This window comes from Camelus bactrianus, chromosome 1 (genome assembly GCF_048773025.1).
Source record: "Camelus bactrianus isolate YW-2024 breed Bactrian camel chromosome 1, ASM4877302v1, whole genome shotgun sequence".
Classification (NCBI taxonomy): Eukaryota; Metazoa; Chordata; class Mammalia; order Artiodactyla; family Camelidae; genus Camelus; species Camelus bactrianus.
Genome location: NC_133539.1, coordinates 118,825,467 through 118,851,268, shown reverse-complemented (window position 1 = coordinate 118,851,268; position 25,802 = coordinate 118,825,467). Strand labels below are relative to the sequence as shown.

Sequence of the window (25,802 nt, the reverse complement as noted above, 5' to 3'; positions counted from 1 at the left end):
GCGCTGCTGGTGTGCTTTAAAATCATCATGAGGCACTCACTCTCCAGGAATAAGCTCAAGTTATTCCAAAGACCAAGTGCCATCATTTTAGTCATCATGGTAACAGTTATTATAGAGAACTGCAGAAAAGCAAAAACAAAAAGCAGAAAAAAACAAAAAAAAAGGGAGGTGAAAGGGAGGGTGGAAGGAAGGAGGGAGGAAGGAAGGGCCTAAACAAAGAAAAGAAAGAAATTTAAAACTGTGATAGACTCCTTCTGGTAATCTTTTGCTTCATTTCTGATGATTTCCTTAGGATAAAGTCCCCAGGAGTAGGATTCCTGGGTAGTTAAGACATTTGTTAAGATATACATACAATTTGGTATATACAATTAACCTGCCCTTCAGGAAGAATTCCCTCACTTTAGGGCATAAAAATCACCATCTCACACATCCCTACCTATATTTGTCTTTTTTTTTTTTTTAAATCCTGTCAAGTTTCACCATCAAATGGTGGTTTTAACTTAAATGCTAGTGATATTGAACACATTTTATTGGCCATTTTTATGTAATGAATTGTCCATTTTCTCCTGATGAAGTATCTTCCTTTTTCCTGATGATTTATAATTATTCTTTACCAATTTAGAATATTAACCTTTAGTCACTTTTCTTACAAATACTTTCCCATGTTTATCATTTGTCTTTTAATTTTGAGGATATATCTTATTGTGAAGCTGTATACTTTAAAATAGTCATATCTTTCATTCATTCTTCATGGTTTCTTGTTTTGCTTTCATGCCTAAAAAGACTTCCTCATATTAATATTAGGTTAAATATATAGTTTCCTTTTTTACAATGAATTATTTAACTTTGCCCTGAAAAATAAACAAACATGTATTTTTTTCTCTCTCAAGGAATTAAACTAATCTGTTGAATAATCATCATTTACTGAATAATCCATTTTCTCCCAAGAGTTCTGAAACGTCATCTTTATCATAAACTGAATATTTAGCTCTTTTTTTCCCTGAGTTTTTACTGGTATTCCATCGGTCTATATACTCTTAACAAGAACTTTAGCACTGTAATGACTTGAATTATAAAATATTTCATTTCTTCATATTTTCTGTTCTTTTTCTCAAAATCATTCTGACTATGCTAACATTTTTTTCATCCAAGTTAACTTCGGTAACATTTAGTTACATAAAACACTAAACAAAATACTACAATTTTTATTGCCATTGCATTAGATTTAACTGTAAGAAGGATTTTTTAACACCACCAGATATTCCAGTCCAAAAATGTGTAGACCTGCATAGTTTTTATTAGTTTTATTACTAGGTTTTCGTTGGTGTTGGTGGCAGTGATCTTCCGAATGAACTTTTCCCATCAGTTTTTTCCCCTCCCTGTGTTTTCTCACTGACTACGGCTGGTTTAATAAGAAGGAGCTCTTGCTAACTGCCTCTTCTTACCTTCTTTAAACGTTCTTGTCCCTCTAGCTTCTGTGACACTACTCTTTCTGGATTCTCCATTTGCTCATGCACCATTCACCTTCATTTATTCCAAAAACTACATACAAACCATCTATGATGTGCTGGGAGCACAAAAATGAAGTGGGCAAACTCCTAACCATGATGGCGCCCGCAGTCTACGTGGCAAGACACACAATAACAAAACAAGCATAGAAGTGCTATACACTTATCAACTGGGACAACTGATACATGTGTGCATGTGCACACACATAAGTGTGCACACACGCACACACACACACCCAGCTCCTACTATGGGCTCAGCACGTATAAGGTGCTCACTACCTAGGGACTGAAGGAATGAAACAGCTACCAGTCAATACAGTCACCACTCATTCATTTTGGAATAAATGAAGGCTGATATTTCATTTATCAACACAATGGCAACAGTTGAACTACAATATGCAAAATGGAAAAGAATACTGAATTATATTTCAACATTTCCCATCAATAAATAAGGGTGCTTTTTGTATAATGGAAATTCAGAGCCCCCTGAATACCATTAAGACATCCTCTTACAAATTCAGTGTTGACTCCCAACTACACTAGGGATAGTTTCCTCAAATAGACTTGGAAGAGACTGTTGGTTTTACTCTCAATTCTTGACTAGTGAAACCTGATTAATATTTAGAGGTGGCAAGCATATAGACATCTTTAAGGGAAAAGAGACGTATCTAGAAAGAACGGTCATAAATTCGATATGCTGTAAATCTGACAAAGTGTCATAAAAAATAATGTATTGTCAGGGTACTTCCTGGTCCCCCAAATGCATGCTTTGCTTGCACCCACACTGCCGGCGGGCACCCTGGCTTGCTGACAGCCTTTCCCCCGCTGGATCTGCGGTAGTCACTGTGCCCCAAACTCATGCCAGTTGAAAATAAAGGTAACAAAGTTTCCTTTGTCAACAGCCTGTAGGCTCACAAAATTGAACCTGTTCTTTTATCTGCCTGTGCTCATTTAGCCCACCAAGCAGTCTTTATTAAAGCGGAGACATCAGGCAGTCAAAGTTCATTAATACCATTTATATAATCTCTGCAGTTTCAATTAACTCAGCAAGACATTCTACTCCATGATAACAGTCTCATTAATTCAATAAAATCCCATAACTATTAACAATATGGTCGATGTTAAACGGGGTGTCACCTAGCACAAAATAATAGCTTTAACAGCTTGTGATGAAACTCAAGGTTTTCTCTTAAATTTGATCTGGCGAAATATTCACAGTCCTTTTACAGCAAGGGATCATTTCTATGTAAAGAATCTATAGCATTTTTAATGTGCACAGGGTGTAATTTAAGCCTTAGTAGGTGATAACCAGGAGTGAGTTAATAATACTTTCCTATTCAGTAACTGATAGACTTAATCTGAATTATCAAGAACGTGATCTTCCAGACTGCTGTTTAGTCTTTCTCATAAAAGGGAGGCATACACCACAAATGATGGCGTGTGCAGTTACTATGCTTTTGTTCCTTGTCCATGGAACTTGTTTCCATTATCTTAAGACTTCCTTAATCTAGACCTTCCTTTCTCTAGAGAAAAAGAGGAAACAGATGTAAAGCTGGGATAATTTTATTCCGACTTGATTTGCTATCATCAAATCTTTTACTATGAAATCAGAAAGAGGAGAGGAACAATGAAGAGGCTTTTAATGACAAAAGCCACCACCATGAGGAGAAGTGCAGAAAAACAGAAATAAACACAGATCACAGGTGAGGAGTCCGAGCCACAGAACTAAAGCTTCAGAAGCATTCTGCCCCCAGACTTCCTGTAAAGCATGTTAATAATGCTCTTAGACTTTCAGGCATCCTGAATGGAATTTTCTGCTCTTTGCTTCCCCCTAAATTCTACACTGATTGAAATTTATTTTCTCCCAGTCTCCTCTTTGGTTTGTTTTTGACTTCTAAACTTTGCATCCAATCTGAATAGCCTAACTTGCTTGGGAAGGCCTTTTCTACCCTGAGATTATAAAAAATTCTCCTAAATGGTTTTATTGTATTTTTATGTAATTTTAGTTTTTACAATTATATCTTTACTCTATCTGGAATTTATTCTCCAATAAAGGTCTAAGTTAATCTTTTTTTCCAGATGCAAAGCCAAATATGGCAAGCCCATATCCTTTTCCCATTGATTGAAAATGCCCTGGCTTGTCACATTAACATCTCACTTGTAACTGGACCTGTTCTTCGTTTGTCTCACTGATCTATTTCTCAATTCCCACATCCCTGTTTCATTGGTTTGATCAACAGAACAGTTATCAGAGCTTTCATATGTCCCTGGGCCACTCTCCCCTTCCCTTAAATTCTGTGGCGACTCCAGCATATCTAACACTGACTATGATGATAACTAATGATAACTGCCCCTGGCACTAACGTGAGCTCTCAGTCAGCACTCTATGCTTCTGACTCTACAAAGTCAATTCTATCATTGCTCTCATCAACGAAACTGAGGATAAGAAAAGCTAAGCAAGATTGCCTAAGATTGTGCAGCTAATAAGTGGTAGAGTTGAGATTCAAACATAGGCCTCTGAGTCTAGACCCAGTGTTCTTAACCACTAAGCTATATTATCTTCAGTAAAATTACTGTAAACCTTTTTGGCATTAAATGAAAAACAACTGTGTCTGGTTTTTAAAAACCACATGTCTCACTTAGATTATCACTGGAATGGTAATGCATTTATATAGTAATTTGGGAAGAAGTAATAGTTTTACTTAATATCTTCCCACCTAAAAACACACCATCAATTTTCTATTTATTCAGTGTTTCCTTTTATCCTTCAATAACATTTACAGCTGTCTTCATATAACTTTTGTTCCAATACTGTTAAATTCATTTCTAGACACTTGATAGTTTTGGTTGCCATTATAAATAGGGTATTTTTTTTTCCACTCTAAAAGCTAGTTATCACCATGTGATTAATATAAAGATATATTACTAATATCAAATCTAAGACAAAGTTAGTTCCCTTGGGTATCCAATGTATATAGTAACAAATATGTTATTAAGGACAACTGTAATATGACTTGGTTTATTATCTTTAAGTGAATCAAGTTTATCTCAAATTAAGTATACTGCTCTCACCATGCAAGTTTTTTTGTTATAATACACTGAATTTTGGTGGTTATCAGCTGGACATCACAACTTTGGATTGTTAGAGAATTAATAAGTGTCTGAATTTCCACTTAATATGCATTTTGAGAAACCCATAGAAATATGCAATTTGTGTATTTTTATTGGAGCCCTATAAGCTTAAATAGAAACCTAGACATTTCTTTATGTACTGAACAATTTACATTTCAAAAAGAGCAAACACAATCCAATAATATACGTTAGTAATGAGATGAATCAAACATCAGGATCACAAAGAATATCATATAAATTTCAAAAAGTTGAAAGGAACTTTCTGAAGCTACGTTACTGGTGAATTTTAAAGAGCAAAAGGACACCTGATTATTTTCTACATGGCATGTCACATATTTATAAATGCAGTGCTTAGAAACAATATTTATATCTGCAACTCTGAAAAGTTTTATTACTAGATTGCCTTCAAAGATGCTGTTTATAAACAAACTCCCAAAAGTTGAAAGAAAAGATTGAATGCCTTGTAGGAGACAATTTGGTGGAATGTCTCCCAATAAGGAGGAGGCAGACGTGCTGCGAGGAGCTCACTTTTCTCGCCAGGCAGCTGACGAGCCGCTCTCTGATTGCGTGACTATTATGATGCAGCTCTGGATACAATAAAGGCTACATTATTGCTCTATCATTTGTCAAGCTGTATGGAAAATTTTGAGTCAATGGATGCCACCTGTACGATATTTTCATTACCTGTTTATAAAGCAACTGCTCGTTTTCTCTAGCATAACAGAAAAGAACATCTGTAAGAATTTTTCTCACATTTTCTTGTTGGAAAAACTGCATTTCAGGAAACCTGAAAAACAGAAAACACAGGATTGAAATTGACTAGCACAATTCCAAGAATTACCCTCAGACTCTCATCTCTGAGAGGTGCCGAGGGCTGCTCCAGGTTTTAGTTCAAGTCTGCGTTTGCCATGCAACGTATGCCATGGGTGGGACTGATGTGTTAAAGACAAAAGGGTGAGGAAAGGGAAGCCACCATACCACAAGGGAAATGACACCCTTCACCATCTGACGATTTCAAGGGTCTTCATCTGCCTAAAGCCATTGCGTGGTGAAAGCAACAGTCTTTGAGCCTGTGCATTTGGGGTGGGGGATTGCTTTGTTTCACCTCACTGGTTTTGAGGACTATGTAAAATGTGATTTTTATAAGTATCAACATTTTGAAGAAATCATCCCTTTTTTTTGGATGCAAATATCAGGATTTAAATTATTATGTATGACCACACCACTAGTTTTATCTGATTAAAACACAGACTTCAAATGGAGTAAGTTAGTCAATGTTGCTTAAATGATCTCTGTATCCAAAATATTACCAGGTGCTTTGAGGTAATGTGAAATAAAAAAAAGGGCCGAATATCCACCTGAAAGGAGCTTAGACATTTGTTTATAATGCAAGAATGTACAATTGCAAGGACCCAAAGAGCAAATACACAGCAATGCAATAAACAATAAATATATAGCCTGCTCTGTGGATCCATGGGTTCCGTGTCTGTAGATTCAACCAACCATGGATCAAAGATGTTTGGGGAAAAAAAATCCAGAAAGTTCCAAAAAGCAAAACTTGAATTTGCCAGCAGCCAGCGATTATTTACATTGCATTAGGCAGCATAAGAAATCTAGAGAGGACCTGAAGTGCACAGGAGGGTGTGCAGATTCTATGAGGACACTACTCCATTTTATATTAGGGACCTGAACACCCACGGATTTTGTTATCCGTGAAACCAATCCCTCATGAATATCGAGAGGTGATCCTATAAGGGAAGAGGAATGTCACCTAGAAGTAAGCTGTCAAATGGGTCCAATCACAAAAGGTTTGAACAAGAATTTTTAGGAGAAGAGGAACATGGAACATTTCAAGGAAAGAGACAAAGGCACAGATACTCCAAATGTAGAGCCGAGTAGGGTGACTAGTAGTGCCAAAGAAAAGTACTTCCACGAAGCACTCCCCGTTGGGAGCAGGACATCAGGACAGAAGAAATGGCGGGAGGTCTGGAAAGAGCTCTGAGTGCAGTATTTACAACTGGGGAAAAACAAGAGAGTGACTCTGCATTTCTGAATAGGGAAATAACAAAGAAAATAATATTTCAGTAACTCCAGGTGGGAATAGGGCTGAAAGAGGAGAGAGAACAGGAAGGAGATAAGAGGACATTATACTGAAGTGAAACAGAAGCATCACAAACCCAAGGAGAAAAGCCTGGGTTCAAATTCCTGTTGCAGAATCGCGAGCTGTGAGACCTGGAGGCAGTCTATTAAGTAGGGATAATCATCCTGATCCTGTGATCAAGATGAGACGATGTGAAAGCACCAAGAGCGGGACTTTCAGGAAGAAAGGTCACTGCTAGTCTCTGAGCACTGGTAGGTACTCTAGGAGATAAAGATGCGAACTGAGTGGCTTTGGAACTAGAAAATAAGACAGTAAGTGAGGGACCGAAGAGGAAGAGTACCTAAACAGGATGCCCGGGGCATCACCGAGACAGAAATGACTGTGCAAGAGTCTTTCAAAGAGCGGCCAGGGGTGCTCTGCTTCATATTACAACAGCTTTCTGCCTCCAATTTCTGGGGACCTCCGCTGTCTCATGCTTCACTCTGATCCTCTTCCCCCCAGTGACAGTTACAACTTTCTCTCCAGTCCAGGCCGGGCTCTTGGGTGAACTATGCTAGTGGTTTGTGAAGCAACTCTTTTCTGCTCCTAATTTTTATAATAAATTGGAGCCTACTTTATCTCAATCTGTTCATCTGACTTCTGTTTAAAATCCCCTGGTTGTACAATTTGTCCCCAGACATAAATATCTGGTCTTTTCGCTAGCAGCAAGGAAGTCTCTCTTACTGCAGTGGGGCAGTAATGAACGACCCATGGATCTGAGCAAGGTTATCTCAAATCTACGCACAAATCTCAATGTGGTGACCCTCCGGACAGCCCAAACTCAGGCCGAGGAGTCTGACTAGGCACCAGTGACCTTAGCTGTTAAAGAAAAAGAAAATTATTCAAAGTAGGTTCAAAGTAATAATAAGTGTATCATAGAAGCCAAGGAAGTTCCAGAAAGATGTCAAATGAATGCACTGAAGGAGGAAAGAAACATAAAAATGTATTAAATAATTTATTTGGGACAAAAGAAATTTGTTAAAGGCTTTAGAAACTCAAATATCCCAAGTTAGAGTAATCAGGATGAGAGACAGGTAAGTAGCTACTAATTGCTGAAAAGAAATTTTGGGAAAACTTAGTCACTAAAGTAAAAATAGAATAATCCTTCGGAGGTGAAACTGTTTCCCTTTCTTCCTCATTTGATGATTTAAATCTAGCCCCGTCTTGAAGTGGGCTTTCTGACATGCAATGTGGACTGATTACATGGCTCAATGACTTTGTGTGTCCCCTTCCTTAACTATGGTTTGGAAATTTTCCATGCACAATGGCACTACCGAATTCCATGCAATCCAATTCCATGTGTGGATTATGAGAGAAAGTACTAAAAACTACAACATTCACTTTGTAACAAATATCCGGGAACTAGACAGTAAGAGTTTAATACCTAAATACTAAAAATGTAAATTATATTACATACCAGTTCATAGTTGCATTTAAATGCGCACTAAATACTAACCACTTGCAAGATTAAAAACCAGAGATCTACAAGAATTAAATTGCAGGTAGATAATCTAAATTACCCACTTTTAGCAAATACCCAATCAACTGAAAACGTGTATTAGGCAGACACAGCGTATCTACAAGACAGCACACCATCTACAATTCTACTCCACAATGCTAACGTGCCAATTTAATGAACTTTTCGTGATATCCTCTTTTCTAGAAAAGTATGACTTGTTCCCTAAATTCTGATGTAGAATCCACAGCATTAAACAAGTAAAGTAGAAAGGTTTCAGAAAAGTTCTGAAAAAGAAACAAAACTTAATGCTATGTTCAGAAAAATAACTGGAAAAAGAACTGACATTCAGAGACATTTTTAGCAGAGTCTATAGCTCAGAAGGTAACAGGTGAGGAAGACTGGGGCAGAGAGATGAATACCTGTTGTGGTGTGTCCGGGTAGTTAGCAAGGTGGCAGGACTTTCCAACTGCTTTGCTATTTGAGCATAAATGAGTCAGAGATATGTATTTAGGTAAAATTCCATGAATTTAGATTTACACAGAAAAACCTCAGTCATCAGGTTGATGAACAAACCTAAATAAAAACATATTTCCTACAACAAATACTTGACTGTCATACTATCAGCCTTCAAAGGAGAAGGCATTCCATCTACAGGAATCAGAAATAAAAGGGAGAAAAGTAGTGACTAGCTTTTCTGGGAACAGTGATAATCAGTTTTTGATGATATGTTTTTAGGTTCAAAATAGCTTCCTTGACATCTGGTGTCGAGTCAGGGCAGGTAATCTGAACATCAGCCTAACCCAAATATCACTGCAAAGGCAAATCTGCTTTTGAAACAATAACAAACATCAGAGAACACAGACTCAGGGTGGATTCAGTAATTGTTAAGATTTTGAAAACTCAATAGTGACACTACAGTTTCATGCAAAAAAGAGAAATGGTAGTAAATTCATTAAATACGAGATAGAGAAAAATTTTAGAACTGAAACTAGAGATGTTTATGACTCGTTCAAGCCAAAATATCTGACAGAAAAGCAAAAGGAGAAAAAAATCAGAACAGATAGGAACTGAAGACAAATTCCGTTATTATTAGAAAATGAAAGTCCAAGAGGAGTAATTTCTGCATTTGGCCAAAAATAAAAGTGGGAATTTGGAAACCGGTGAGGACGAAACTCAGACAGAGATAAAAAGCAAAGAGAAAAGTAATACTAAAGTATTCCACAGTGAGATTTAGACTAATACCGGCTTTTTATTAAAGGGAAAAAAAAGTGCTAATTCAGTTTTAACTTAATTGATCAATATTTAAAATACAGCAGTTTCTCTCTCAAGATGTACGGAGGTACTTTATATTTAGACAAATTTTACATACTGCACACTGATATCCAGAGACATAAAAGTCTGAGGTGTGGGTTTTGTTCCGTATTGTGAAATAACCCCAAATTCGTAGGCAATATAGTTTTCATCGTAACCACCCATAAAGAAGAGACAGCAGTGGACTGGACCCCAGGATACCCATCACCCAGCCTCGCTAGCGATCAACCCTTGTCCTGTGTGCACTCCTCCCTTGATGTGACATTTTGAAGCAATCTGAGACATCATTACATCTGTAATACTGCAGTGTGTATTTCTAGAAGATAAAGACTCTTTAAAAACATAACCATAGTATCACTTTAACACTACAACTGATAAAAATAATTAATTGAATATCTAATGTTCAAATTTCCCTATATTTTTTCAGTTTGCTTAAATCAAGATCCAAGAAGCACCCATGCATTGCAGTTTGTTGATATGTGTCTCTTAAGGCTCTTTCACTCTCCTCCCTCCCTCCCTCCCTCTCCATCCCTCTCACTGTCTCACAGTGTATTTGGTTCTTCACCCTGTAGGAACTTCCCACATTCTGAATTTTACTTATTGTTCCTCCATCTTGTTATTTGTCACATTTGTCTTCCTGTTGTATTTCCTCTGTGAACTGGTAGGTACACGTAGAGGCTTCATCAGATTCAGGTTCAACTTTCAACAAATTCCTTCACAGGCGGTATGATGGCTTTAGTACACGCTCACAAATCCTTCCGCACTCCTCCCTTACAGGTGGGGGAGCCAAACTTCTCTCCCTCGGAATATGCGCTGCCCTCAGTGACGAGCTTCTCACAAGGAGAACACAGCCAGTGATGCTGTGACAGGGCTTCCGTCTGCCTGTCCATCTGGAGGCACCCATGGAACCCAGACGCCCTGCTGCCAGGGCGTCAAGCAGCTACAAGGGAGGGGAGCCGTGGGAAGGTGTTCTGGCCACAGCTGCAGAAGGTCTCTGCTGAGAGCCAGCTTCAACAGCCAGACCAGAGAGTGAACGCGCCTTCAGTTGATTCCAGTCCTCAACCTTCCAGCTGGCCTGGCCAACACCACGTGGAACAGAGATGAACTGTCCCGCTCAGTTCCACGCAAGTTGTAGATTAACCAACAAAATTAGTTCTGTTGCTGCTTTAAGCTTTGGGGTAGTTTACAGTGCAGCAGTAGATGACTGGTACAGTTGGTGCTGTGTGCTTCCATCAGGAGGCATATATTTTTAGCTTATCTCTCTTTTTATGATGATCGATGATCACTGCCTAGATGTACTAATTCATTAGAGGTTGTCAAATGGTGAGATTATGACTATCATTTTTTTCTTTCATTATTATCTAAAATACATAAGGAAAAATTTATTCTCATTGATTTTTAGTTATCCTGAAGTACACATCACTATAATTTTGAAAACTATTGTTGACTTCTATTACATTTGTCCATGGATATTTGTGGACATCGAAGATCTATGAACGACAAGTGGCACTAATTCTGTCACAAACGTAGTCTATGTCAACCAGACTCCACTCTTTGCCTTTTGGATATCTCCTCCTGTGACTGCAGTGTATGGAATGAATCAGGAATTGAGGACGGAGGGCACCTAAACACCAGCTCTGGAGCCCCAGGAACTGGGAAGCCAGGTACCTGAGGGGAGTTAGCTAGAAAGGCATCCAACAGACCCGTGGTCTGTCACAATACAGACAGACAGTAAAGGGACGCTAGGCAAATATCCGGGCTGTCTAAAATGAAGAGCTCCTCAGACAACAGAGAGATAAAAAGAAATTTCCTCAGCAAGAAAAGGGTTAAGAAAAGAGTGAAATGACAAAGGGCTCTGTCACGGCATTATAGTACATAATTAGGTAATTACAAGTATTAAAACAGACAAAGCACTGGGCCCAGATGAATTACTGAAGATGCAAGCATTCAATAAGATGCCCCAAGGGAAAACGTGAAGCCCTTGGTGAAGGTTTATACTCGCGCAGCAGGACGGAGAAGCACAGGAGGACTTGTAGGGCCAACAACTGATGCATGTCCATCCTTCACAAACAGAATTCCAAAACAAGCATTCATCCAAAACTTAAAACACGCTGATGGAAAGTCGCTAGAATACTATTAAACACCAAACTAACTATAACACTTTACTCTGGTTTGTTGCTTTATTTTTGAAACAACTGAATAAATCAAGCAAAGACCAGAGAGGAAGAATTGGACACGGGGTGACAGCTCACCAGACACTCTTGATTCCTGCCTCCCTACTTCGGGGCATGTTTTTCACCCTTCTCCCTACTCAGCCCAATCTGCTTACTCTTTTCTCCAGGCACACGGCAGGTTTAACCTTCCAGCTTCCTTTTCAGTTAGCTGTGGCCATGTGGGCTCCAGCCCATGGGCTGAGAATGGAAGTGATGTGTGACCGTGAAATTCACACACTGTCCGGCACCCCTATCAGGCCCCACCTTCATCTCCCCTTCCGCCTGGACAGAACGGAGCAGGTCGTCTGGGAAACCTGGGGAGCTGCATATGGATTGCGGGGCTTTTGAAAATAAATCTGCAAATTCTTTAACACATCTCCTTTCTCTCTTGGACTGTCTGCTTTGGGGGAAGAATCTTCTGGAGAGAAGACATTCAGGCAGTCCCAAGGAGAGACTCATAAGGAGAGGGGCCAGCATGGACACCCCAGCCCTAGCCAGGCCTCCACACGACGATATGCGGCAACTATGAAATACATGGTAACTGTTCCCGGTCATGACTTCTGGTTGATCTGTTATGTAGTAATAGATAACAAACACAGATGTTGATACCTGAAACTGGGTTGTTGCTAAAAAACAATAAAGCATGTGGTAGAGGTGCCTGTGGGACTGGACAGAACTGGGAGGGCCTTGCTTAGAGCCTCAGTGACAGACTAACGGGTACGGAAGAGACGCTTAGCAAGACAGCCCACGAGGCTGCCAGTGAGGGTGGAAATCAAAGTGTGGAAGGCATCGTAAGGAAAATGGAAAGAAGAGGTTCCCTGTTCTATAGCGGCAACGCGGCAGCCTCTAGTTGTTTGGAAAGGAGGAAAGGTACCTGATAAACTGGGTGATGCAGCCAAAGAGTCGGCCTGGCTGTGCTGAGGGCGCTGCCTGGTCTCACTCGTTACTCATCGTAGAAAGAAAGGCGCAAAGCGGAAGGAAGAACCACTCAGCACGAAGATGCTGGGACTCACTGGGCTTGAAAAGACATCTTTCCCTCCTCCTCTCCAGACAACAAACGAAGCATTAAGACACCGCTTTCCGGCAAAGACCAAGTAGAAGAGTCGGTCAGAGAAACAAGGTCTAAAGATGAAACCAAGGGTGCAAGTGTGAAACTCTTTGTTAAGACCTCATAAAGCGCTAAAGCTGGCCTCAGAGAACTCTCCTGTCAGATAAGGTGCCCGACGCCCTGGAAAGGTTTACAAGGCATGCCTCACAGAGCCCGCAGCAGCCAGGTCAGGGCCGCTGCTCAACACCCCCCACTGCATACGACAGCTCTCACAACAAGAATCAACTGCCCCCAAACTCCCAAGGCTGAGGGGCTACACACTAGAGCATATGAGCCCAGCGGGGGGAGCAGAAATAGTACTGATATGTACTTCATCTCCACTGCCTTCTGAACAGGACTTGAGGTGATGCACTCATGTTTCCAGCTCCTGATTGCTTCACAGAGTGCTCTGCATACAGAAGGTGCTCGATAAATGCTTCTTGAATGGAAAACGTGTTACATTCAGGCAAGTAAGACTAACACAAATTATAATAGGCCAGTGGAAAGACCTGGAGTCCCAGGTCTCATTTCCACTCCGGCCATCCACTAGTTATATTTTCTTAAGTCATTCTTTCTGAGCTTCAATTTTATCCATTTGCAAAATAAAAGGATTTCAGTAGGTGACTACCAATGACACAAATGCCTACTATGGGTGCCAGGTACCAGGGAACATGAGAATATAAAACATAAAAGTTAAATACTTAAGAAAATCTAAGTGAGAAAAGAGACATTTTACAGATTTTTAAAAAGGAAAGTAACTGGAGCAACTGCAGGACCTACAAAAGAACAGAAGAGGCACTCCAGGCTTTATCAGGACCCTCAACCTCTAGAATTGTAGTTGGTACAAAGTAATTTCTCAAGTAGTATTTGTTGAATGAATTAATAAATATACAAACCTGCAAACCAATCAACCAATGAAAAATGAAAATGAAATCCTGAACTCAGAGACTGGAGGTGAGTAGGCCAAGTGTAAGAAAGGGCAGACCACAGTTCAGCTACCTTTGTTGTTGGCAGTCAGTGAAGGTAAGAGCAACACAGAGCTGTGAGAGGCTCCACGATGGAGGTGGACACTGATTTTAAAAAGGCAAAGAACAGAAGGTGGGAATCTGTTGTCATGGCAAGGGGTGGGATCCAGCCCAAGAGGAGAGCAGAAAAATCCCCGCGAGTCTATCAGGGAAGGTGAGTGTGTGAACTCACCATGGGTGAGACGACCCGCAGAAGGGGCAGCGTGACAGGAAACACCAGGCGGTGCAGAGGGGGAACAGGCGGGTGGCGCTGGCCTCTCAGGAGGTGGCATCTGTCACCATCTAGAGGTTTTCATCAAAGCTTCTTTCTAGCTCTCTGATGCTCTGAGTTACATAGCAAGTCCTCTACGCCACTGCCCCTCTGTCTCATAAAAAAAACAAAAACAAAAAAACCCAAAAAACATTCTACTGGTACTATAAATGTGAAAAATTTAGAAATAAAATATAGGTAGATAGAAACATGCACTTTAAGTTTGAGACTTTGTCACACTGAAAATAGAGGCTTTATTTTGTGGTTTTTCAACAATTAAGAAAAAATTTAAAGTGATTGAGAGCATTTACCCTTCAAGTACTAAAGTAGCTTCAGTCCCAAATCTGTGTGCAGGTTCTGGAAATACTGTTACACGACTGCACAGGCCCTGCCTGCTAGGAATAGTCCAGGATGAGGGATTACTTTACCACCCGGCAGACTTGACTGTGTGACCTGCTCTCAATCAATGTGTGAATGCACAACTATAAACAGTGCTAAAAAAAAAGTGGCTTTATTTATTTATTTATTTTGAAAAACTGAATTACAGTCAGTTACAATGTTGTCTGGTGTACAGCACAACGTCCCAGTCATGCATATACATATGTACATCCATTTTCATATTTTTTTTCATTAAAGGTTATTACAAGATATTGAACACAGTTCCCTGTTCTCTACAGAAGAAATCTGTCATTATTTTTAAAATCTATTTTTATATACAGTGGCTAACATTTGCAAATCTCAAACTCCCAAATTTATAACAAGGAGGCTCTCACGAGAGCAGATGCCTCAGGTCAGCAGCTCAGGGTGATATGAGGGCCCCGCTGCCCCAGCTCCGAAGTCTGGGGCGCCCGGACACTAATCCAGGCACCACGGCTGAGGCAAGCACACCTATATTTTCACTCACATACTCCGAAATTGTTTTCAAGTTTAAAAATATCCCATAAATTGGAACAAATGTGTGGTAAGGATCTGCAGCTTCAATGGAACAGAAATGAGAAAAACACATGTTAAAAACATGAGCAGTACTGGAAAATACGTATTTCTAAATAAATATATATACACAACCGTAATAACCAAATATTTTGTTTCTACTCTAAATGTTATCAAATGAGGAAGGACTACAGGCCGTCTGACAGCACTGGTCCCTGTGTTCCTAAGGATCTGTGTCTCCTCTCTTTAATATTTAAGAGACACACACCCAGGTTGCCGACAGCTCCTAGAGAGCGGCTTGTGTTGTCCTTGTCGCCTTCTCGGCTGTGAAGACGTGCATATGCGAGGGCTGGCCGCGCGCGCACAAGCGTGTACTCTGCCTGCGTGAAATAAAATCACAACACAGCACCAAGCACAGCCACTCGCTCGTGTGTGCCTGCAGTCCACCTCGAGGAGACTGAAAATATAAATACAAGCTGCTATTTTGGTGTGATCACACGAACATGGCAGCTTGTGTGTTGTTTTTTCCTTTTAACATTTTAACACTGGGCAGATTGTCTGCATTAACACACACCAAAATCAATTCTGCTCCGAAACTGCTTGTAAGATCTTCTTTCCCTGAGGAATTCGGTTTTTATTTAAGTAAAAAATGGGCTTGGAGGAAACTGTATAAAAAGATATCAACATTTAGGATATCTTCACTCTGTGAGTGTGACAGTCAATGTTGGACCAGGGTACTGGTGGTGTTTCTCCCAAAATGGGAACAGGGGAGAAGATGAACTTTAAATAAGAAAGAAAAAAACCAACAAGTTAACCTATAAAATCACTTTTGTATATCATTACTATAGAAAACATTGTCAAAGTGTTCTGATTTCAAGCTGCCCACTACAATGTAGCGTAAGAACTAAATTTGACCCCAAAAAATCAGATATATACTATAAAACTTCATGGAGGTTTCTTAGGGAGACAGAAAGGAAATAAAAGTAAATTTTTAGCATAGGCCATATCTAAAAGTTCACTATGAATAAAAAATAAAATGCAGACATTCCTATCACATACTATACAAAAATATAACAATGAAATTATTTACACAGCACCAACTGTCCAACAGAACTTCCTATGATGCTAGAAATGCTCTGCATCTGTGCTTTCCTATATAGTAGCCATTAGCACTTGAGATGCAGCTTATGAAGACTTATTTTATTTTATTTAATCTAAATTAATTTAAATTTAAATAGCCGCATGTGCCTGGTGGCTACCAAACTGGACAGCACATACCTACAGTTTTAAAGAGAAAATTCTGGCAGTTATTAATGACTCCAAAAAATATCAAATGATAAGATAAAAAAATCAGGGGAACAAAGTTTGCTTAAACAGATTACCTCTAAAGCTTGGCCCACAGGGGAACAATAAAAAAAGGAAGCATCCGATGAAAAAGTTGGATCTTTAAAGATCTAACCAAATCACGGAGAATGGAATTAACTGATGAGTGAGCTGCCTGGAGTGCTGCCCGCGATAATCCTACAGTCACCAGAAACATGAAAGACCAGAAACTGAAGACAACAACCAGCATACCCAGTAGGCAGTCAGGTCTACTTTTAAATACACTCACAGCGACAATGATAAAAGTAAGTGAAAGAATTTTAATCATCTGATTCAAGAGAGGGGAGAACGCATTTGAAGAAAAGATGATGCTCTTTGGCAATAGGTTATAAATATGTTAATTTGCAAATGATATTACAGACGCTATAAATACACTTTTAGAATAGACCTTGATAGACCAAATAACAGACTTCTTTGGTATCTAATATAGAAATGATATTTTATTCTGAACTCCGCATCTCCCATCATTTAAAATAATACTGACTTTCACTAAATGTCGCAGTCTTTGAAGCAGGGCAAAGTCGGTGCAGAAGGGACGATTCACCCTCTGAATTAGAAATGCTGTAAACTGGATGCTTCCTGATTTACCTTTGATTATCCATTTTTGGTGTTTTTTTTCTGGTAATAAAAATGAGAACCGTAACAACCTCATTAGGTTGAGATCAGGAACAATTAATTGAAACGAATACAAAACCCTTTGAGGCAAAAACTGGTTAGCAGAATAAAAGGATATTAAAATTAGTTGAAATAGGAGATAATATTTAATACAGATCAAATAAATTCGATGATGATGGCAACAGATTATGAGATGAAATTATCTTGTTTAAACTCAGGCTAGGAGGCTGACAATAATATTTTTCATGTGCTGATGTCTCTGAAGATTCAAAGTGTGAGAGACTGCTATTACTGAAAGTGAACAATACTGACCAGCAGTGATAAGAGTCACCATTGGTGAGCATTTATTAAGCATCACCTGGACTCTGCAGTGAGACAAAAACAAGGTTGGGTCCCTGCCCGCCACGGGCTGACCATCAGGTCTGAAAGATGAGACCTGGGCTCACACCAGAGCTCCTGGAAGTACTCGATCACAGAGCCATAATCTTCCACTGTAACTTTTTTTGCCCGCTTTCTTTATTAAACTCTGAGCTTCTTCAGGGCCCACATCATATTTATCTTACCATCTGCAGTGACAAGGAAATTAATATAAATGTACTGACTACACTGGCAGACTGAACACACTTGGTAGGTCTAAATAAATGTAAGACCAAACAAACTTAAGTAATACCATCAAAAAGTTATTAAGAAAATGCCCCTGGAACATGGCATAGACACATATTTCCAATTGTAAAGACTGGAACATGCTTCCTCAACAGAGTGGTGATAAACTCAGCCTTGAAGGGGGAGCTATCAGGAATTCGACACGCGGCAACAGGGGAAGCCGCATTCCAGAAGAGGAGAGGTCTGACAGCAAACTGGGGAAGGACTTCAGGCTGCTGGTTCTGCATATAAACAGCTGGAACGTCACTACTCCAGCTTAAGTAAAAAGCAGAGCAGACTGAAGAATCAAACCCTCTTCTTGGGCCCATAAGAGAAGGGAGGACACAGACAAACTGCTGCCCCCAAGACAGGAGAGGCAGACAGGCAAGTACAGGGAGTGACAATCCAGCAGAGAGAAGACTAACTAGCAAAACCGCTGGCAGAGCCAGTGCAGTGGAAAGAGAACTGGAACTGGAATGGACAGACTGCTGGAAGCTCATTGGACAACTGAGAGGTACACACTCCAGGGAAGCCCAGTCACACGGAGGCCCCCAATATTATGAGACTGACTTCCAGGAGCTCAACCAGGTCCCCACAGTAAATATCAGAGAAAAATCCCCTCATCTTCTTCGTAGCAAGGCCTGCCTGCAGGGAAAGCTAGTTAGCCAGAGCCTAACCTGCTGGGATACTGTCAGACCCAAATGACCTGGGCGAAGGGAAATCTCAACTCCAACCTACTCTTGCTGGCCTGTCCCATCTAAGTGGGGGAGGGAGATGTGAGAGACACTTGTGAAGGGCACAGTCCAGAGGCACAGGCTCGCTGAAACACTGACCCTATGTCTAAAGAACACTTCTCTCCTTATCACCATGTCACCAATGGCCTGTTTACTGCAGTTTCTTTTAACCAGTACATCCTGTCTGGCTATCATAAAAACAAACAGACAAAACACCCAAAACAACAACAACAAAAATCACAAGGCATACCAAAAGGCAAAAAGAACAATTTGAAGAGACAGAGCAAGCATCAGAACGAAAGAAGGCAAAGATGTTGAAATTATGAAATCAGGAATTTAAAACCACTATGATTAATATGCTAAAGGCGCTAATGGATAAAGCAGACAGCACATAAGAACAGATGGGCAATGTAGGCAAAAGATGGAAATCCTAAGAAAGAAACAAAAAGAAATTTTAGAGATAAAAAATACTGTAACAGAAATGAAGAATACCTTTGATGGGCTTATTAGCAGACTGGACAGCTAAGGAAAGAATCTGAGCTAAAGGACAGAGTGATAGGATCCTTGAAAACTAAAAAACAAAGAGAACGAAGCCTGAAAAAAACAGACCAAAAATCCAAGAACTACGGACAACTACAAAAGGTATAAATAACATGCATATACTGGGAATATCAGAAGGGGAAGAAAGAAAGGAACAGGCAAAATATCTGGAACAATAATGATGGAGAAATTCTCCAAATTAATGTCAGTCACCAAACCACAGAACTGTTAAGCTCAGAGAACCAAGCAGGATAAACGTGCAAAGAACCACATCTAGGCATACCATTTCCAAACTGCAGAAAATCAAAGATGAAGTCCTTAAAGGAGAAAAAAAAAACAACTTACCTATATAAGAACAAAGGTAAGAATTACATCAAACTTATCCTCAGAAACCATGCAAACAGAAGAGTGTGAAGTGAAACATTTAAAATGTTGAGAGGGAAAAACTCACCAACCTAGAATTCTGTACCCTGCAAAATTATCCATCAAAAGTGAAGGAAAAATAGAGACATTCTCAGACAAGCAAAAATTGAGAGTTTGTCTGTAGGCTTGCCTCCTAAAAAATTACTTAAAAAGTTCTTTAGAGAAAAGGAAAATAATTTTTGACCCTGATCTACATAAAGAAAGGCATAAGAAGGAATAAAAATGAAATAAAACCTTTTATTTTTCTTACTCTTAACTTATACAACAGATAATGATTTGTTTACAATAATAATACCAACAATGTATTCAACCAATGCTTACGCGTGTGTAAATATACATACATACATGTGTATTTATATGCTTATGTGTAAATGAAACGAATGACAGAAATGATACACGGGACCCCAGGGAGGAATCAGAACTACTTTTGTTACTTATTATAAGGTACTGACACTATCTGTGAAGCAGTATAGTGTTATTTGAAAGTGGAATTGCTAAAATGTATATTGTAAAATCTAGGGTAACTTTAAAAAAAAATAAAAGAAGTATAACCAATATTCTGAGAAAGGAGAGAAAATGGAATGATCTAAAATGCCTAATTATAAGTATAAAAGGCAGAAAAAGAGTGGAAGACAAAGATAAGAACAAAGAACAAGGGTAACAGAAAACAGTGACAAATAAGACCGATAATAATCCAACTGTGTCAATAATCATTTTGAGCACCAGTGCAGATCACCTAAATGCACCAGTGAAAAGACAGACATTGTCAGAGTGGATCAACAAACAAGACCCAACTGTATGTTGCCTACAAGAAACCCACTTTAAATATAGACACATGTAGATTGAAAGTGAAGAGATAGAGAACAGTATACCATGTTAACACGCATGCACCTAACAACAGAGCATCACACTATGTGAGGCAAAACCCAGTGAAACTGCAGAGAAACAAAAGAATCCACTATCATGGCTGGCAATTCAACACCCCTCTAGCAGAAACGGACAGACTGGGCAGGCAGATAATCAGAAGGACATGGCTGCACTCCACACCATCAACCATCAGCTGGCTGTAACTGACAGCCATGGACTACTTCACTCAACAGCAGCAGGTTAAATGGGCTCCAGCTCACGGGAACACAGAGAGATAGCCCATTCTGGACCATAAAACACACCTTAACAAATCCGAAAGAACAGAAATCACACAATGTCTGCTCTCAGACCACAAGAAATGAAACCTGAAATCAGTAACAGCAAGGTAAGTGGGGAGCCCTAACAGGGAGCTCTGTGTGTTAGGGAGTCTGGGCAAGGACAGCCTCTGCAAAACCAGTCACAGGAGGTCTGCGATCAGGCAAGAAGCACGATGAGAAATGTGCTTTGCGGAAACAGGGTGATAACACACGGATTGGACTGGAAGAGAGTGAACAGATCCAAAGAAAACAATTAAACAAGTAAGCAACTCTAGGTAAGAGGTAAAGAGGACTTGAAACAGCAGTAAAAATGGAAGAGAACTGATGAATGTGAGAAAGCTACAAATAACGATCCCCTATTTTTAAAAAACTGAAGTACAGTCAGTTACGATGTGTCAATTTCTGGTGTACAGACCCAGTCACGCATATACATACATATGATCCTTTTCATAGTCTTTTTCATTAGCGGTTATTACAAGATATTGAATATAGTTCCCTGCACTATACAGAGGAAATTTGATTTTTATCTATTTTTACATATAGTGGTTAACAGTTGCAAATCTCAAACTCATAAAAAATTTATGTCCTCAACTCATCTGCTCCCATCCGTCCTGTCCCAGTCACTAACACTCCTGAACCTGGAGCACAGAGACAGACGCCAAGGTGCTCTTCCAGCTGCCATCCTCACTTCCGCCTTCACCCCAGCACATTTCTTCTTAGGTGTCACACTCAGTATCCCCCAGTGGCTCCCCACTGCAGCGGGAACAAATCCACCCTCCTCACGATGGTCCGCCGGGCTGCCTGTCCAGCACACGCTTCTTCAGGTTTCTCCACTGAAATCACCTGCTTTCCTCTTGTTCCTCTAAATACTGAGCTCGTTTTCACTGTGGACATGGCACCAGCTGTCCCCTCGGCCTGGAACGTTCTTCCCCTACCTCTTCACGTGGGCTTTTATAATTTTTCACATCTCAGCTCAATTGTCACCTTCTGAGAGATGCCGTTTCTGGCCACCGCTCCTCCGGCAGCCACCCTCTAGCTGTCCTATTACCCTGCTCTACTCCTTCACGGCAGTCAGCACCCTCTTTATCTCCACGTGCTTCCTATCTCCCTCTCCCACTGCTCGGCCACTAAATGTACACCCTGGGAGAGCAGGGCCTTGTCTGTCCTACCCATCACTCAGTTCTCCAATGCAAAGGAGAGGCCTGAAACGCAGCAGACATTCAGTAAAATAACCAGATCTCTCACAGATGCCAGTGAGCGAGGGACCCTGTACAACATTCACTGTGAGCTGCTGTCCAGACTGGACTGCAAAGTACGGATTTAGATCATGCGATGCTTCACAAAGAGAGTGTATTGTCTAAAGTCGTAAAATTACTCAAGCTATTCAGCTTTTATTATTAGGCAATTTGGTGGCTTTAAAATAAGACTGACAGCCTTACCTGACGGGCTAAGTGACCTGCCACCAAGTTGATGCAGAGATGGCAGGGAGACTGACTAGGTGTGGAGAGAGCCACGGACAGCCTTCTGGGGAAGGAGAGATGCAACCTCCCCACGTCGGACCAGAGGGCCTCCCAGCAGCCTTCCCTGGATCTCCGATTTGCCAACTTAGTTAAAATGCACCAGTGGAGACAAATTATAAGGAAACAAATGCATGTGTGTTATACACACATGTACTTTTTATAGGAAAACTACATAGGGGATATAAAACCAAACAGAAGAAAACAGCTTTCGAGAAATAGCACTTTCTCACGCAGCAGAGCAGAAACGTTTGTGCTAAGTAACCAAAACGGTGAAGAGGCTCCCAGCACCGCTTCCTGTCTGGTCTGTCTGGTCTATTTGACTTCTGCCATCTCCTCCCTTGTTTGCTGTTTCTTTTGGCCAGTCTGGTCCACGTGGCCCTCATGTGTGACTCTACCCCAGTGGCAGGTACCTCCACTTCCACCTGACAGCAGAGCAATGGTGGTGAAGACCCTTCTGTTAGCCACTTCCAACTGAAGCTGTCAAGTTTCCTAAGGTGACCGCCTAGCATTCTGTACAAGCGATTCCTTTACTGCTTGGTTAGCAGTATGCACTGTGCATTTTGCTTTTATGAGGCCCATTTTACTGCCACTCATCACCCAGTTACTTAAATGACTGGTGAGGAAATTCGTTCTTTTGTTTTAGTCAACAAATCTGTATTGAGGCCTTCTGTGAGCCAACACAATGGCATTCTGCTCTCTGAAACCATCTACTAGAGCTCAGGCAGTCCCTGAGCTCTGGCACCGGAGGGCAGCTTCCCAACAGCTGGTTAGTCCTGGGTTAGCAGAATAACTCAAGCTCATTGAAATGACTCCACTCCTCCCACGTCCCCCACCAACCCACTCCCACTGCCAGTTGTCTACGGTTTTGCAGTTCTGTGAACCCAGGATTCCACTGAATTAGTCCCATTTTAAAATAAAAAATTTCATTTGTTAAATATGTAATATAACCTTTTAACGGTCCATGTCACCTGCTTATTCTGTTTGGGACCTGGAAAGAGGTGAATGCCAGAGAGCTGGGGCCCCAACGTGGTACCAGATCAGAGGAGCTGAACCAGGAGTGGGGCAGACAGGCAGAAGGACCTGTAAGAAGGCACTGGAGAGACAGGACTCTGCACGGCTCATCCTGGATCTCAGTGCTCAGTTTAAATGTACTGCAGTTACGGAGTCTGCAGTATAAAGGATAAACACATCTAATGTACTACTGTCACAACATACACTCATTAATCTGTAACAGTCCTGTGAGGTGGTTACTGTCATCCTCGTTTTACAGAAAAGGACATCTAAGGGGGAAAGACGTTCCTTGAAATTAACTTGCCCGGGGTTACAGTGTATGTTGCTAGAACTTACTCAAGGGTCTTCCTACACAACTTCCATGTACTTCTCCCTACGTGACCCAGAAAGAAGAGGCCCGACACATAAAGGTTACAGACATTAACTATGTGCTAAACAAGAACCTAATCTTCATATGGAAAATACTTAGTAGTCTGAGTTGTTTACAAGCCTAAATGGCTTCAAGAGGAAGAGAAATAAGGGGGTGAAAATAATAGCTGTCATTTAGAAAGTAATTTGGTTAGAAATGGATTCCAAAGTGTAAAGCAAAGGATGATTTTTTCTAGCAAAACCAGTATTAGAACTACATAATATAACCTTAATCAGAAGCACATGACTTCAAATAATTGCTGGAAATTGAAAAACTGATTTAAATATTTAAGTATTTACATATTACTTTAATATTATCAATATTATAAATATAATTATTTATTTTGAAAAAGGGAACGCAAAAATATATACTTTGGGAATAGAAAGTAATTATTATCAAAATTTGGCCAAAATAAATGTCATTAACACAAGAACACTGCATTCAGTTAAGGCTCCGCTATAAAGCTGTATTTTGCTAAAACTACGAAGACGTAACACCAACTGGAATTACTGAAAGTAACTTGTAAATAGTTCTACATACGTTCTTTTAACATCTTGTTCAATCATCGACCGAAGTTCTTTATCCTGGAAGAATTTGTTCCAGAGACTCTGAAATAAGGAAAACAACCTATTTAAAATAATATCTCACCTTTGCTTGACTTTAATGATCTCAATTTAATAATTTAAATGGTTAAATTTATCCTTCTCTGACTTATGACTTCACATTGCAGATTGGAAACCTGAAGCTGGAAAAGTATTTATTAAAATCTACTTTAATCTCAGAAACACATCCTTATTCTAACATCAATTTTCCAGTGCTGTTACCGTACACATACTTAAAACTTTCTACTGCCTGTGTAACATGAACGGTGCTCTCCCTGCTCTGCGCCTGCGGCTGCCCCACCACACACAGGGCCGCCTGGAGCAGAGGAGGGCCACAGGCCAGCTGGGCCCAACTGGAACCTGACCCGAACTGCCAGCGCACTAAAAAGAAACGTGATGTTTTCTACAAAGCTTTGGTTTGATAACTGAAGAGATTTTCATGTACTTTTAAAAATGTGAATGTAAATAAAGTTTTAAAAAGTACTTAATGTTTCATGAAGCAATACTGTAGACTATATCATATAGTTATAAGTATCAGGAAAAAGAAACGCTGATGTTATACACGAGCTGGAGAAAAAAACTGTTAGCACGGAAACAGGAATTCGAGCAGCACTGAAGAAGGCACATGGTACCGGTGCGTAGTCAGCGTTCCTGCCTTCACTGGAACACGAGCAGAGATGGGCCTGGTCTTTGTCGTGCTCTTTAAAAACTTGTTCACAGATTCACATCAGACAGTTACTTTCCCTCGTGTGAGCTAGCCCTACCAAGTGGAGCCCTCTCTTCCTGTCGTGGAGTGAGGCTGTCCTCACTGGGACCCTGATGAGCAGTTCTAGCCCCACCTCGTGCCCCTGCACTTGACCCTCAGTGCTTACAGGCCCTGGGGCCTCTCCCGGCCTCATGTCCCACAGAAACAGATCATCAACTTCCTACAGCACTGCACCTACACAGCATGGGGAAATTTCCACCTGGCTTTGGGTGGTATAACTTGTGGGGTAAAAAAGTGATAATAATTGGTATGAAATAACACTGCGTTCACGGTGACCGATAGCGAGACTCAGAAGCACTCTTGTGGGAAAAGAGGCTGAGATATGAATGAAGACACACTGTACCCCTTCGTCCTGCGACAGGGGGTTATTGATCATCAAGTCTTGCTGGCCGACGACCTTCCTCGGGTTTGTGATGTGCTGCGGAAGAAAGGAAGAAGAAAACACACACAGATCAGAGGCTGCACGACTTTAAGTATACATAAGAAAACATTACAGTCATCAAAGTACAACTTACGATTTCTTTCACGTTGCTATACCATGCTCTTAATTCTTGAATTCTGCTTACCCACTGACTTTTATCTTGAGGAAGAACACAAAGAAAGAGCTGTCCAAAAAAAAAAATTTTTTTTTATAAAAATTTTAAGAAGTAAAATGTGAAACTATACCAAACAGAATCACCTGAGAATGGAAAATACTCATGATACTCCTATTCATGGCATTGCATACTCACATCATCATTCCCATTTGCAACACACTGTATTTGGGGGTATTTAAGAAACATACACATTTGGACAAAACAAAAACTGAAGAAAGGCCAAACAACAAAATCCCAAAAGTTATACCACAAAAATGGGATCAACCTTCCCTCCAGACTTAATTAAAAATGAACAAGAGACATTCATTGAGGTTCAAGTACA

The 25,802-nt window shown here is 40.3% G+C and overlaps 1 protein-coding gene across 1 annotated transcript in view; it reads right to left on the bottom strand.

Annotated features, from left to right (window-relative positions):
- TBC1D5 (TBC1 domain family member 5) overlaps positions 1-25,802 on the bottom strand; it is a 498,482-nt gene that overhangs the window by 202,324 nt on the left and 270,356 nt on the right. Inside the window, exons 7-10 of the mRNA XM_074371891.1 lie at positions 25,400-25,489; positions 25,228-25,302; positions 24,057-24,124; positions 5,325-5,427 (exon numbers count right to left, since the gene is read on the bottom strand). Coding sequence (XP_074227992.1) covers positions 5,325-5,427; positions 24,057-24,124; positions 25,228-25,302; positions 25,400-25,489 — 336 coding nt within the window. The remainder of the gene's footprint in view (positions 1-5,324; positions 5,428-24,056; positions 24,125-25,227; positions 25,303-25,399; positions 25,490-25,802) is intronic.